The sequence below is a fragment of the Equus przewalskii genome, chromosome 18 (genome assembly GCF_037783145.1).
Source record: "Equus przewalskii isolate Varuska chromosome 18, EquPr2, whole genome shotgun sequence".
Taxonomy (NCBI): Eukaryota; Metazoa; Chordata; class Mammalia; order Perissodactyla; family Equidae; genus Equus; species Equus przewalskii.
Genome location: NC_091848.1, coordinates 25,570,904 through 25,585,671, shown reverse-complemented (window position 1 = coordinate 25,585,671; position 14,768 = coordinate 25,570,904). Strand labels below are relative to the sequence as shown.

At 37.8% G+C, this 14,768-nt stretch overlaps 1 protein-coding gene across 4 annotated transcripts in view; it reads left to right on the top strand.

Annotated features, from left to right (window-relative positions):
- The window catches only part of IGF2BP2 (insulin like growth factor 2 mRNA binding protein 2), a 146,858-nt gene that overhangs the window by 113,996 nt on the left and 18,094 nt on the right, over window positions 1-14,768 (top strand). For 2 of the 4 annotated variants that reach the window (XM_070582472.1, XM_070582474.1), the window contains 3 exons: window positions 6,631-6,753; window positions 7,096-7,231; window positions 9,658-9,786. In XM_070582472.1, the coding sequence (XP_070438573.1) occupies window positions 6,631-6,753; window positions 7,096-7,231; window positions 9,658-9,786 (388 nt within the window). The remainder of the gene's footprint in view (window positions 1-6,630; window positions 6,754-7,095; window positions 7,232-9,657; window positions 9,787-14,768) is intronic. The other 2 variants (XM_070582473.1, XM_070582476.1) reach the window with 1 other exon arrangement.

Sequence of the window (14,768 nt, the reverse complement as noted above, 5' to 3'; positions counted from 1 at the left end):
ATAAGAGTGTTCCAAAACCAAGAAGGTGAAAGTAGTCCTTAAAAGAAAAACATTGCACATCTCTTCTCAAGTTTCCTAAGGAGCTCTAACCTTTATTTACTCTACTTGGGGCTTTTGAAACCCCCGAATGCCATGGCTTAATTGGAAGAAGCCCCTCCCTCATCTAAGTTATTGAGAACTTTATAAATAACACCCTCCTTGGTCCTTTGACCCAAGTGCAAGCAACTTAAAATATTCAAATAATTTAAAAAAATCCTAATTTATAGATGGGATTTTTAAGTTTTCGTGTAGAGCCAAGATAGAGTTTGAATATCTTTGAAAGAAAATCTTCCTAAGTGTTGCCACTGTGTGCTAAGTACTTTGCTGGGGGCTGAGGCTACTGTCATGAACAAGACCCAGTTCCTGCTTTCATGGAGCTTACAATCCAGTGGGAGAGACATTCGCTAAACAAATAATTACACCAGTAAGTTACTAAGTGAGGCTGTGAGAAGTGCTACACTGTAACTGGAGACCCTTGTCAAGGTTTTAGGACAGGAGGAGATTAGGGCGTTTCAGAGAAGACCTCCCTGTGTAAGTGACATTTAAGCTGAGCCCTGAGGTGGGTGAGTAGTAGGTGGAGGATGTAGGAGAAGAGGGATCCTAAACTTCCTTTTTATTCATTTGCCAAATATTTATTGAGTACCTACTATGTGCCAGTGAACAAGGCCAACAAAAAACCCTCACCTCTGAAAGTTACACTCTAGTGGAACTGCTTCAAGCATTCATTTATCTTGAGCATCTGTTAGATGCTTTTGGTCTCAAGTAACAGAAAACATATAAGTGGCTTAAGCACTAAGAAACAGTTATTATGTTACATAACAAGAAGTCCTAAGGTAGCATGACTCCAAGGTCAGTTGAATCAGAGACTCAAAGACCCACGACTTTTCTTTCTGCTTTACCTTCTTCAGGGGGTCTGATAATCCCCTGGTGATGACAAGATGGCTGTGGTGATTTCAGACCTTGTGTCTCCACAGAAAAATAATCAAAAGTTGAAAGAGAGGGCATCCTTTCTTGTTCTTTTTTTCAACTTTTTATTGTGGTAAAAAAAACACGTAACATAATTACCATCTTAACCATTTTTAAGTGTACAGTTCAGGAGTGTTAAGTACATTCATATTGTTGTGAAACAAATATCCAGAATTTTCTATTTTGCAAAACTGAAACTCTATGCCCATTAAACAGCAACTCCCCTTTTCTCTCTCCCTCCAGCCCCTGGTAACTCCCATTCTACTTTCTGTTTCTGTGAATTTTACTACTTTAGAACAACTCAGATAAGTGGAATCATACAGTACTTGTCTTTTTGTGACTGGCTGCTTTTACTTAGCATAATGTCCTCAAGATTCATCCATGTTATAGCATGTGACAGGATTTTCTTCCTTTTTAGTCCTGAATAATATTCCATTGTAGTATATATCACATTTTGTTTATTTATTCATCCATTCATGGACATTTGGGTTGCTTTTACCTCTTGGCTATTGTGAACAGTGCTGTTATGAACATGGGTGTGCAAATATCTATTGGAGACCCTGCTTTCAATTCTTTTGGATACATACCCAGAATTGGGATTGCTGGATCACATGGCAGTTCTACTTTCAATTTTTTTGATGACCCTCCAAGTAGTTTTCCATAGCAATTACACCATTTTACAATCCTACAAACAGTGTACAAGAGTGCCAGTTTCTCTACATCCTCACCAACACTTGTTATTTTCTGTTATTTTGTTATTAATAGTCAAACTAATGGATATGAGGTAATATTTTGTATTCACAATATGTCATTGTGGTTTTTATTTGCATTTCCCTGATGATTAGTGATGTTGAGCATCTTTTCATATAATTGCTGGCATTTTTTATGTCATCTTGGGAGAAATGTCTATTCCAGTCCTTGGCACATTTTTAAAACAGTTATTTGATTTTTTGTTGTTGAGTTGTAGGAGTTCTTTATATATTTTGCATATTAATCCTTTATCAGATATATGACTTGCAAATATTTTCCTTCCATTCCATAGGTTGTCTTTTCACTCTGTTGATTGTATCCTTTGATGCATAAAAGTTTTTAAGTTAGGTGGACTCCCATTTGTCTATTTTTGCTTTTGCCGTTGTGTTTTGGTGTCATATCCAAGAAACTGTTGCCAAGTCCATTGTCACGAAGCTTTTCCCCTGTGTCTTCTTCTAGGAATATTAGAGTTCTAGGTTTTACATTTAGGTCTTTAATCTATTTTGAGTTAATTTTTGTATATGGAGTAAGATAAGGGTCCAACTTCATTCTTTTGCATGTGGATATCCAATTTTCCCACCACCATTTGTTGAAAAGACTGTCCTTTCCCCATTGTGTAGCCTTGGCACCCTTGTCAAAGATCATTTTACCATATTTGTATGGGTTTATTTCTGGGCTCTCTATTCTATTCCATTGGTTTATTTGTCTGTCTTGATGCCAGTACCACACTGTTTTGATTACTGTAGCTTTGTAATATGTTTTGAAATCAGGAGATGTGAGTCCTCGAACTTTGCTCTTTTTTGAAATTGTTTTGACTCTCAAAGTTCCTTTGAGATTCCATATAAATTTTAGAAAAAAATTTTCGATTTCCAAAAAAATTTTAGAAAAAATTTAGAAAATCTTTTTCTAAAAAATAGAAAAAAATGCCATTGGGATTTTCATAGGATTGCATTGAATCCATAGATAGTTTGGGTAGTATGGATGTCTAAACAACATTAAATCTTCCAATCCATGTGTCCAGGATGTCTTTCCATTGATTTTTGTCTTTTTAAATTTCTTTCAGCAATGTTTTGTAGTTTTCAGTGTATAAGTCTTTTACTTCCTTGGTTAGGTTTATTCCTAAGTATTTTATTCCTTGTGATGCTATTGTAAATGGAATTGTTTTCTCACTTGCCTTTTCAGATTGTTCGTTGTTAGTGTATAGAAACACAGCTGATTTTTGTGTGTTCATTTTTGTATCCTACGACATTGCTGAATTAGTTTATTAGTTCTAATGAGTTTTTTGTGGAATCTTTAGGGTTTTCTACATATAAGATCATGTCATCTGTGAACAGAGATGATTTTACTTCTTCCTTTCCAATTTAGATGCTTTTTATTTCTTTTCCTTAGCTAATTGCTCTGGCTAGGACTTAACAATACTATGTACAAGTGGTGAGAGTGGGCATCCTTGTCTTGTTCCTGATCTTAGAGGAAAAGCTTTCCGTCTTTCACCGTTGAATATGACATTCACTATGGCCTTTGTCATGTTGACATAATTTCCTTCTATTCCTAGATTGCTCAATATTTTTTATCATGAAGGGTGTTAAATTTTGTCAAATGCTTTCTCTGTGTCAATTGAGGTGATCATTTGGTATTTGTCCTTCATTCTGTTAATGTGGCATATTACACTGATTGATTTTCATGTTGAATCATCCCTGCATTCCAGGAATACAACCCACTTGATCATAGTGTATAATCCTTTTTATGTACTTTATAATTCTGTTTGCTAGTATTTTGTTGAGGATTTTTGCATCAATATTCAACAGGGATATTGGCCTGTAGTTTTCTTTTCTTGAAGTGTCTTTGTTTGGCTTTGGTGTTAGAGTAAAGCCGGCCTAATAGAAATGAGCTTGGAAGTGTTCACCCTTCAGTTTTTTGGAAGAATTGGAGAAGGATTGGTGTTAATTCTTCTTTAACTGTTTGATATAATTCTCCAGGGAAGCTATCTGGTCCTGGGCTTTTCTTTGTTGGGAGGTTTTTGATGACTTCTTCAATCTCCTTACTTATTATTGATCTGTTCAGATTTCCTATTCATAATTCAGTCTTGGTAGGTTGTCTTTCTAGAAATTTATCCATTTCTTCTAGATTATCCAATTTGTTGCTGTTCAGTTTCATAGTATTCTCTTATAATCATTTTTATTTCTGTGGCATCAGTGGTGATGTCCCCTCTTTCATTTCTAATAGCAGGTATTTGAGTGTTCTCTGTTTTTTCCTTAGTTAATCTAGCTTAAGAATTGTCAATTTTGTTGATCTTTTAAAAAAAACTAACTTCCACTTTCATTGATGCCTTTCTTTTGTTTTTTTGTTTTCTATTTTGCTTATCTCTGCTCTTATCTTTATTATTTCCTTCCTTATGCTAGCTTTGGGTTTGGTTTATTCTTTTTCTAATTTCTTGAGGTGTAAAGTTGTTGATTTGAAGTCTTTCATCCTGTTTTTTTAAATCCATTCAGCCAATCAGTGTCTTTTAATTGGGGAGTTAAATTGCTTAACATTTAAAGTAATCACTAATAGAGAAGGACTTACTATTGCCATTTTGTTGTTTTCTGTAGGTCTTGTAGTTTTATTGTTTCTACTTTCCTCTCTTACTGCCTTCCTTTAGTGTTGTTGTTGTTGTTGTTTTTGGTTTTATTAGTGATATGCCTTGATTCCCTTCTCATTTCCTTTTGGGTATATTCTGTAGATATTTTCTTTGTGGTTACCATTGCAATTACATAAAACATGTTAAAGTTATAGCATTCTATTTTAAACTAATAGCAGCTTAACTTCAGTTGCATTCAAAAACTCTACTCCTTTACAACTCCACTCCCCCTTATGCTGATGTCACAAGTTACTCTTTATATATGGTATATCTATTAACACAGATTTGTCTTTTTTAATGTTTTTGTCATTTAAATTTTATCCATCAGATTGCTATAGTGCAGGTTACTGTATTTGTATTTCTTTTTATTAGAGAACCTTATATTTTCATAAAGCTTTGTATTTCTGTCTACTGTCCATTCATTTCAACTTAAAAGACTCCTTTTAGCATTTCTTATAGAGCAGGTATAATAGTAATGAACTCCCTCAGCTTTTGTTTATCTGGAAAAGTCTTAATTTCTCCTCCATTTTTGAAGGACAGTTTTGCCAGGAACAGTATTCTTGGATGACAGCTTTTTCTTTTAGCACTTTGAATATATCATTCCACTCCCTTCTGGCCTGCAAAATTTCTGCTGAGAAATCTGCCTATAATCCTGTGGAAACTCCCTTATAGGTTACTAATCACTTTTCTCTTGCTGCTTTCAAGATTCTCTCTTTGTCTTTGACTTCAGACACTTGGATTATAATGTGTCTCAGTGTGATTCTCTTTGGATTTATCCCAGTTGGAGATCTTTGAGCTTCTTGAATCTATATGTCTGTTTCTTCCTCAAATTTGGAAAGTTTTCCTCCACTATTTCTTTGAATAAGCCCCCTGCCCTTTCTCTCTCTCCTCCTTCTGGAATTCCCATGGTGTGTATATTGGCCCAGTTGATAGTGTCTTATAAGTCTCTCTTAGCCTTTCTTTTCTTTTCTTTTTTTTTCCTCCTCTGAGTTGATGATGTCCAATGACCAATCTTCAAATTTGCTGATTCTTTCTCCTGCCTCATCATGCCTGCTGTGGAACCCTTCTAATGAACTTTTCCGTCCAGTTTTTGTATTTTTTCAGCTCCGTTATTTCTGTTAGGTTTTTTTTTTTTTTATAGTTTCTCTCTCTTTGTTGATATTTTCATTTTATTCCTGCATCATTTTTCTGATTTCACCTAGTTGTCTGTGTTCTCTTTTAGGTCATTGAGTATCCTTATGATAGTTATTTTGAATTCTTTGTCAGGTAGCTCATAGATCTGAGTTGCTTTAAGGTCGCTTTCTAGAGTTTTATTTTGATTCTTTGATTTGGCCATGTTTCCTTGTTTCTTTGTATGCCTTGTAATATTTTCTTGGGAGTTGGACCTTTGGAAAAACAACCGCCTCTCACAGTCTTTGCCTACTTGGCTTTGTTCGGGTGAATACCTTCACCTCTCAAACTTCTGACCTCTTTCTCACCTGGCTTCTGATTCTGGAACTGCAGCTCTGCCATACTGTTCAACTCTGTTTTCCGTGGCTTCCAGATTCTGGCACCAGTCCTGTCAGCCCTCCGAGTCAGGCGAGACGGAAACGAATCTCTCAGGCAGCTCCCAGACAAGCCAGAATGTTGAATTCATGGTTCAATCTTTTGTTTCCATCCCAAGGGAGAAGCCCTGGTGTGGGAGATTTCCTCCCGCTTGCTCCTTGTTATGCTAGATAGCGGAAGGAGCACAAACGTGCCTGCCAAATGCCACAAATATTCTGATCCCTTTTGCTGGAATCCCTTGGGTTCTCTAATGGCTTGGGGGTGTTGTAGCTTCTTGGTCAATCTCTAGAGTTTTCACAGAGGTGTTCTGGCCTGTCCATTGTTGTTAACTTGATATCTTTTTGGGGTTGGAGGATCTGTAGCTTCCTAGTCTGCCATCTGGGTAATATCGTTTTCCCTTGTGCCTTTTTTAAGAGCAAGGAAAACCTTCCTAAAGTCACCCAACAGACTTCTCCTCATACCTCGTTGGCCAGGTCTGCCTCATGGACCCACTTCCAGCCAGTCACAACAAGAGAGTAAAATAACCATGATTTGGCTTATGTTAATCAGAATTCATGCTCTGAGATAGGTGAGGGATTGAGCCTCTCCGAAAGCCCATGGCTATTGGTACCCGAAAAAAGTCTTCCATCTGTGAGAAAAAAGCAGGGTAATAGCTTTTGGGAGGCAACCACTGTGCCCACCTTAAGTGTTAAATTGTTCTTTGTCTCTTTTAGAGCTGAAGAGATTCCTCTGAAAATCTTGGCCCACAATGGCTTGGTTGGAAGACTGATTGGAAAAGAAGGCAGAAATTTGAAGAAAATTGAACATGAGACAGGGACCAAGATAACAATCTCATCGTAAGCTACCCATCAGATTAATTGTGCCCAATAATAGAGAATTTAAGCATTTTAATATGCCCAACTCATTCATCTGCTTTTCCATAAAATGGGAATATATAAGTGATGTAATTATCTCCCAGACCATCAAAACAAGTACATAAATAGTTACCAGTCAAACCTTTTCTACTGTGGATAAGATCTAAGTCACTACTGTGATTTGAGATAAGAAGGCAGGTATTCCGTACCACAGTGTGCAGTGAGGGAATCTCACCTCCTCCACCAAGACTTATTTGCGATCTTTCTGAGATTTTATTTTTCCTTTTGAAAAAAGGAAATTTCTCTTTTTTCCCCGGTGGCCAGCTTGCAGGATTTGAGCATATACAACCCTGAAAGAACCATCACTGTGAAGGGCACAGTTGAGGCCTGTGCAAATGCTGAGATAGAGATTATGAAGAAGCTGCGTGAGGCCTTTGAAAATGATATGCTGGCTGTTAATGTAAGTGCCTGATGCTTTCTTCTCTGCTGGTTTTCACGTGTGTTTTCAGGCAGGACCCAAGCTTCTTTAAGAGTAATTGTCATTCAGCTAATAAAGAAGCACCTTAGAATAGGTATGCAGAATTATTCCTGTGTTTTTGAGGCAAGGGCATTAAAACAATCAGGAAACCAACCAGGTAAATTATGATAAATGCACTGGACAAAATAGGATGAAGCCATAACTCATAATAAAATCATAACTTTGAAGAATGAGGAATTGCTTATGATGTAATGTTAATTAAGAAAAGAATATGTAAAAGTGTATATAACTAGGATAACAATTATGTAAAATAGCATGGATCAAAATGACTGGAAGACTTCATACAAAAAATAAAAATAGCTACTTTGTTAGGAAAGTGGGATTTTATTTTCCTCCTTTCCAAACTTTATATAATATTGTCCTATTACTTTTTAAATTTTAAAAATACATACTTTAAAATTAACTTCTGATTTTCATCTCTTGCTTATTGATCTGCTCTTTTAGATTGCACAATGAATGTTGTCAACCACCTAAGTTCTCACTAATACTTCCAGCAAACTGGTTTGGGTTTGTCCTTCCTGTTACTGCTACCTAGTTCCCATTTTATAATGGGGAGACACCAGTCTGGCATTGAGAAATCTTAAAAATATTTGTCCATCAGCAAAACCCAAGCTCAGCTCAGCTCAGAATAAATTTTTTCATTTTTTATTATGATTTTCTAACATATACAAAAGAGGAAAGGATAATATGATAAACCCTCATAGATATATAGTTATCAACTTCCGTCATTATCAACTCATGACCTGTTTTATTTCATCTGAACCTTCATCCACTTCCCCACCTGCCTTGGATGACTTTGAAGTAAATCCTAGACCTGGTAACATTTCATAGAGGGACAAGTGTTGACAAAGAGCTATGTAGGTTAAACCCAGTTCCCTCATGTAGCCTGTTCCACAGGACCCTCTTACTCACGTCAGTGTCCTCTCCCCTACCTTCCCCTGGCCCCCAGCTCAGCAGCCCACATCACATCGTAATTGTGGGACATGATGAGAAGATTGCAGTGTGACCTTCTCCCCCCATTTGTGTGTATTTGGCTGTGGAAGTATCATCCAGTGATCTCGTTTTCTTCTTTTGGGCTCTTGATGTCTTATATGAACATCTCTTTCTGTGAACACCTGAAAAATCTACAAAAGGGTCTGGGTGCTCCACACACCTTCACCTGAACATACATATACTTAGATTCATTCATGTCTGTACCGAAGTCATGCATTGACAGATGAGTAACAAAATCACTAGATCTTATATATCAAATGGGGTAAAGGTTAAGGATTCCACCTCTGGTATTCCAAACATTCTAAAAGAAGACAAGTTACTCGGTGACCCTGGCCACAGATAGAATAGAAAATGTTAGAGAACTGCTTAGTGTTCAGGGGACCAAGGTGGGGGCAGGTCAGACACAGGCCTGGGTGGGTTGCTCCATCCTTCTGCCTCCGAAGGACTGTGTGGTTAAAACTCACCCCCAGCCTATGTAAGCATCCCGTGTTTAAATGTGAAATAAGCAAGCAAGGTAATCATGAAGATGGCAACTAAATGGTGAAAAAGCCAAAGTTGTGAACAATCCTGAATCCGGGTAATGGAGTTTACATATGTGGTATCCTGGTGAGGGGTCTGATCTTTCCCTGGATAGAGTTGGAAAAAAACTGTTAATCCAGTTTGTTTTAAACATAGTCATTCAACAAATATTTATTGAATACTTACTATGTACCAGGCGCTGAGCACACAATACTAAGTAAGATAGCTTCTATCCACAAGGAAATTATGCTTTTAAAGGGGAAGCGGTAACAACACAGCTGATTCACATACCATGTGATGAGTGCTATTTTAAGGAAACATAGGAGTGTTGAGATCACACAAAAAAGGCACTTGAGTTGAGACCTTTGGGGTGAGAGAAGGCTTCTTGGATGATGGGACACCTGAGCTCATGTGAAATCCACAGGATGAGTAGGACTTAACCAGGTGAGCAGGGGGAGAAGCACATTCCTTGCAAGGTGGACAACATGTGCAGGGGTCCAGAGGTGAGAGAGGAGCAGGATTGGGCTGGATGGGGATGAGAGGTTAGCAGGAGAGAGGCTGGTGAGGTCACCTAAGTCCCCAGGAAGAGCCTTGTTTGCTGTGTTACGACGTGTAGACGCTCTCGAGGGTGGCCAGAGAAGCTTTGAAGGAAGACTGTGGTCAGGCTGAGGTTTGGAGAGCCCACCCCGGCAGCACAGTGGGGAAGAGGTCCACCGGGCCAGGGGGGAGCTGATTAGGAGACTCTGGTCCCAACCAGAAAGAGGTAGAGGTTGACCCAGGCAAGCTGGGCCTCTCTGGTCTCCTCCCCTCATCTTTTTCTCCATTTCTATTCCCAGCAACAAGCCAATCTGATCCCGGGGTTGAACCTCAGCGCACTTGGCATCTTTTCAACAGGACTGTCCATGCTGCCTCCACCAGCAGGGCCCCGAGGAGTTCCCCCCGCTCCCCCCTACCACCCTTTCGCTGTAAGTAGCTCAGCATTCAGAGGTTTGCTCGTGCGCTGGGCACCCCCAGGCTGCAGCATTACTCTGCTGTGTTGATCAGAGCTAAAGCTTTACTTTGGAGGCCATGCTCGTGATTAAATTGATTATAGAATGAATCCAGCATTTCTTAGGACTTCTTCCTAATGGACAGATTAATATTATTAAACCGTCCTCTAAATGTGTGCTCTTAAACGTAGTATATATCATATCTAAGAAAGAAAGAAACTACTAGAACATTCATTAACTAGAAGCCTATTTATTGGAAAAAACCATTAGCTCAAATAAGAACCTTCCTGAGTGTTGTTCATTTATTAAAATATTAAGGTATCTGGATGACTCTGGGAGTTAGATATCTGTATAATTCCCACCTCTGTCTACAAGTCACTTGCATTATATTTTATTAGTAGGCAGTTTTTAAAAGAAAATAATACAGGGTTTGTTTCTCAACACTTAGCACAATGCCTGGCATTTAGTAGGTTCTCAATAAGTATTTATTGTTTGAGTCACAATTAATAACAAAAGAAGAAATGCGATTTTCAGGAGTTTTCTACTTGTTGCTCCTATTCACAAGCATTATTCAAGATCAATACATTACCAAATTGGGGTTCAGGATACTTAACAGGTTGGTTTTTTTCTTTCCTAATTCTTCCCCACACATATTGCTTATTTCTGAAGCAAACTGTCTTTCCCCCAATGTTTATACTGTTTAAATGGGAAAAATCAGGTTGGTGAACTCTACTTCATCCACTCCTTTCTTGTGAAAGGTGGTCTCCAGTGTAGGCATTGCCATGTGAGAATTCCTAGGAGCTCCTTGGGTTATCTGTAGAGAGCTGGAATGAACCCACTGTGCTTTTCTGCCAACAAAATACAGACGTGAACTGGCACCCGTGTCCTTAGTCTCAGGAACATACAATCTTGTTTATAGACAGTTCTTCTGAGTCATTTCTAAATCTTCAGGCCATTTCATTAGAGTTACATCCACTTTCCCTTAAACTGAAGGATAAGGCCGAATATTGAGCTGTGTATGTTTGGGGGGGGTGTGTGTGTTGGGGAGAGCTGGGGACGTGGCAGCTGTTATGGTCACGTGGCTGCTCCAAGGAGCAAGAACAACTATGACAGGTGCACGTCCCCATACATTTCCTGTAAGATTTGAGAATGACCGAGCTTGGTACAATTAAATGGCATTGAGGCACATCTCATTTCTTGGGAGAAAGTCTATATGTACTGCCCACAGAAGAAAACATCAAAAGCCAGGCTACCCTCTCTACCTAAATAACATAAGTGGTGCGAGAAAAAAGGTATAATAAAATAGACCACATCTAAAACTGATCATCTAAAATAGAGGTGAGCAAGCTACAGCCCATGGGCCGAGTCTAGCCCACCACTTCTTTTGTAAATTAAGCTTTATTGAAACACACCCATGACCAAATGGTTTACATATTGAATGTTTGTTTTCCTGCTATGATGGCAGAGTGGAGTAGATGTGATAGAGACCCTCTGACCCTCAGAGCCTAAAATATTTATTTGGCCCTTTACAGAAAAACTTTGCAGACCCCAAAACTAAAACAAGAGGAGGAGTTTTCATGTGAAAGCAGACTATTTTCTAAACTCGCCAATAAGTTTTGCCAGTTGGAAAGCTTCCTTTACATCTGAGATTTTTACTAAAAGTAGTATTTTAAACTAAAACAGTAGTAGTATTTTACTAAAACATAGTGTCTGTTCTTTATAAATTAGATTTTAAAGAAAATCTCTTATTTAAGCTAAAAGCCATGCAGTTCTGATCTTGATCCCGTAGATCAAGATTAGATTCTGATCCAGAGCACGCAGTTGCCTAGCCTCTGTGACAACATGGCTCCTGCAGACGTCCCCTTCAGGCATTTGCAGAAGCGCAGGCCCAAGGCCTGGAGGTGGCCATTGCAACCCACTTGTGTGGAACCGGGAGAGGTCCCCAAAGCCACACCTGCAGAGTCTACACTACGGGCTGAGTGGGCTTCCCTGGTGGGCCCAGCCCACCTGAGAAGGACAGGGTAGGGTGGGGTGGTGGGGATACATTAAATACTTATAGAATATTGTTTTCCTGTCACATAGCCATTCAGATTTCAAAGGACTAGGGTATTTCTTCGTTGCACTTAGACATCGCAAAACTTTACTGTTTTTGCTCTTGGCATCCAAGGGTCAGGCATTCTGTGTACCTCCTTACAGCTGGCTCACACATGCGTGGGTTGGTCTCGAAACTCTGGAATTTTTAATGCATATGTGTATGTATGAAAAGTCATTTTTTATTATTTTCTGGTGACAAAAGTAATACGTACATAGTATTTAAGAAGTAAATAATAGAGAAATATAGAAAGTGCAAGGTTTTTCTTAGTCTAGAGATAACCACTGTTTCAATGTATACGTGTGGGTGTGTGTAATACAATTTATTTCTATACAAATTGTTTATATATATGGTATATATATTCCAAATTTTCAGTCTACAGTGGAAATCCTTGTATATATATCTTGGCTCTCTTATCCAGTTATTTCCTCAAAATAAATCCCTGGAAATAGAATTGCTGGAGCCAAATAATGTATACATTTTATATAGAGTGTATCATTATAAAATATATAAATGTTGATACATAATGTATACATTTTGATACATAAAGGATTTACTACTTTTCATTCCCATCAAGAGTATGTGACAGAGGGATTTTTTTCTCCCATATCCTCACTACCAATATACTTAGTTCTTGCAATCTAGTACATTAAAATATACATCTCTTTTGTTATTATGAGACTCAACACTTTTGAGTTGATTTGCCATCTTATCTCCTTGCTAATAAATTGTCTTTCTGTATCCCTTGCCCGTCAGTCTATTGAGAGGCAGTATAGGTTGTGGAGCCAGACTGCCTGCGTTTGACTCTCTGCATCATCACTTGTTATTTTTAACCCTGTGCAAGCACCTAAACCTCTTTGCATCTCAGCATCCCTGTCTGTAAGATGGGGATAATAATCGTACACATACCACGGGGTTGTTGTGAGAGTTATTAAATACGTTAAAACCTGCACATAGTAATTGCCATGTAAATCCTAGCTGCCATTATCGTCTTTTCCCCCCCATCTTTTTCTTAGTGATTTGTAACAGCTAAGTAAATATGAAGGCAGTTAACCATTTATCATATTGTAAATATTTTCCACCGGCTTGTCATTTCTCTTTGCTTTATTTTGTGATGTCCCATGCCATAATAATTTAAAATAGACATATTTTGAACAAACGAACTATTATATGAAGTAAAATATCGATGTTTCCCTTCAGCTTTCCTTCTCTTACCCAGATTTCACCTGACAACACACCCCAGAAGTTTAGCACTGTTATGTCTACACAGTTTTTAAAAAATGTTTTCTTAACATATGTACAATGATATTATTCAGAAATACAAATGGAATGATGCTATACTTAGTGAATTACAAGTTTCTTTTTTACTTCTTATGGGCATCTTTCCATAGCTAGACCTAATTCTCTTTACTGGCTACGTAGTATTCCACTGTATGAATTTACTATAATTCTTCTACTGAGCACATTTTTAGACATTTGGATTGTTTCCAGGTTTCCTCTACTACAAATAGTGTCAAAACGAATATCCTTATACATAAGTCTTTGCACACATGTGTATGTCTGGAAGTAGATTCTTTCTAAAACTGGAATTATTGCGTCAAAGGGTACATGCATTTTAAATTTTCACAGATTTCCCTACAACAGAATTCATGGAGAATTTTAAGAATTAAGGTAGTTAAATCCACCAATTTAACTAACGTTTTCCTTTATGGATTTCTGGCCTTTGATGACATGCTAAGGAATAAGCCTTCTCCCATCCAAGACTGTAAAAGTATTCTCCTGTGTTTTCTTAAAGAACCCCTGCTACCACAGACACATCCCTTTTTTTGTGCTTTTTTATGAGGAAGATTGGCCCTGAGTTAACATCTGTTGCCAGTCTTGTGCTTTTTTTTTTTTTTCTCCCCAAAGTCCCAGTGCATAGTTGTATATCCTAGTTGTAAGTCCTTCTAGTTCTTCTCTGTGAGACGCTGCCACAGCATAGCTTAATGAGTGGTGTGTAGGTCAGCACCCAGGATCCGAAACAGTGAACCCCGGGCCACCAAAGTGGAGCGTGTGAACTTAACCACTACACCACCTGACCAGCCCCCTCCCGTGTTTTCTTATAGTAACTTTTTGTTGTTGGTTTTTGGGGATTGTTTTTCATATTTATATCTGTAATCGGGAATTTGTCTTGACTTATACTTTGAGATAGGGATCTAACTTTATTTTTTTTCCACAGTTTTCCCCAAGTCATTTACTGAATAATGCACCATTTTATCAAACAATTTGAAATGCCAGCTTTGTCATACACTAAGTTACCACTTAGTCATATTCCTGAACTCTATTCCATTCCATTCATCTCTCTACACTGCACTTCTTGTAGTTTTATACTATCTTCAACAGTTTTAACAGCAGGGTTATTTGTTTCTCAAAGAATGAATTGGAAAGAAGGCCAACTTTTACTACACTTGCGAAAATTAAAGAATAGATAGGGATTTTCTGGTTCCTTGAAGATTTTATAAAACCCATCAGTAAAACATCTGGACTTAGCCCCTTTTGTTTGGAGAAAGATCATTTATAACCTTTTCGATTTCTTATAAGTTTTTTACTTGGTTTTGTTATTTATATTTTCCTATAAAAGTATTCATTTCATCTCTCTTTTCATGTGTATTGGCATAAAGTTGTACAAAGCAGACTGTTCCCTTTTAAATCTCCAAACCTGTGGTTATATCTCTCTTTTATTCCTAACATCATGTATTTGTGTTTTTTCTTTTTTTTTCCTCGATCAACTTTGCTGGGGATTTTTCTATTTTTTAAATTTCTAAGTACTCGAGGGTTTCTTTTTGTTATCTTGAAATTATTTCCTGTACTTTGTACTCAGAGAATA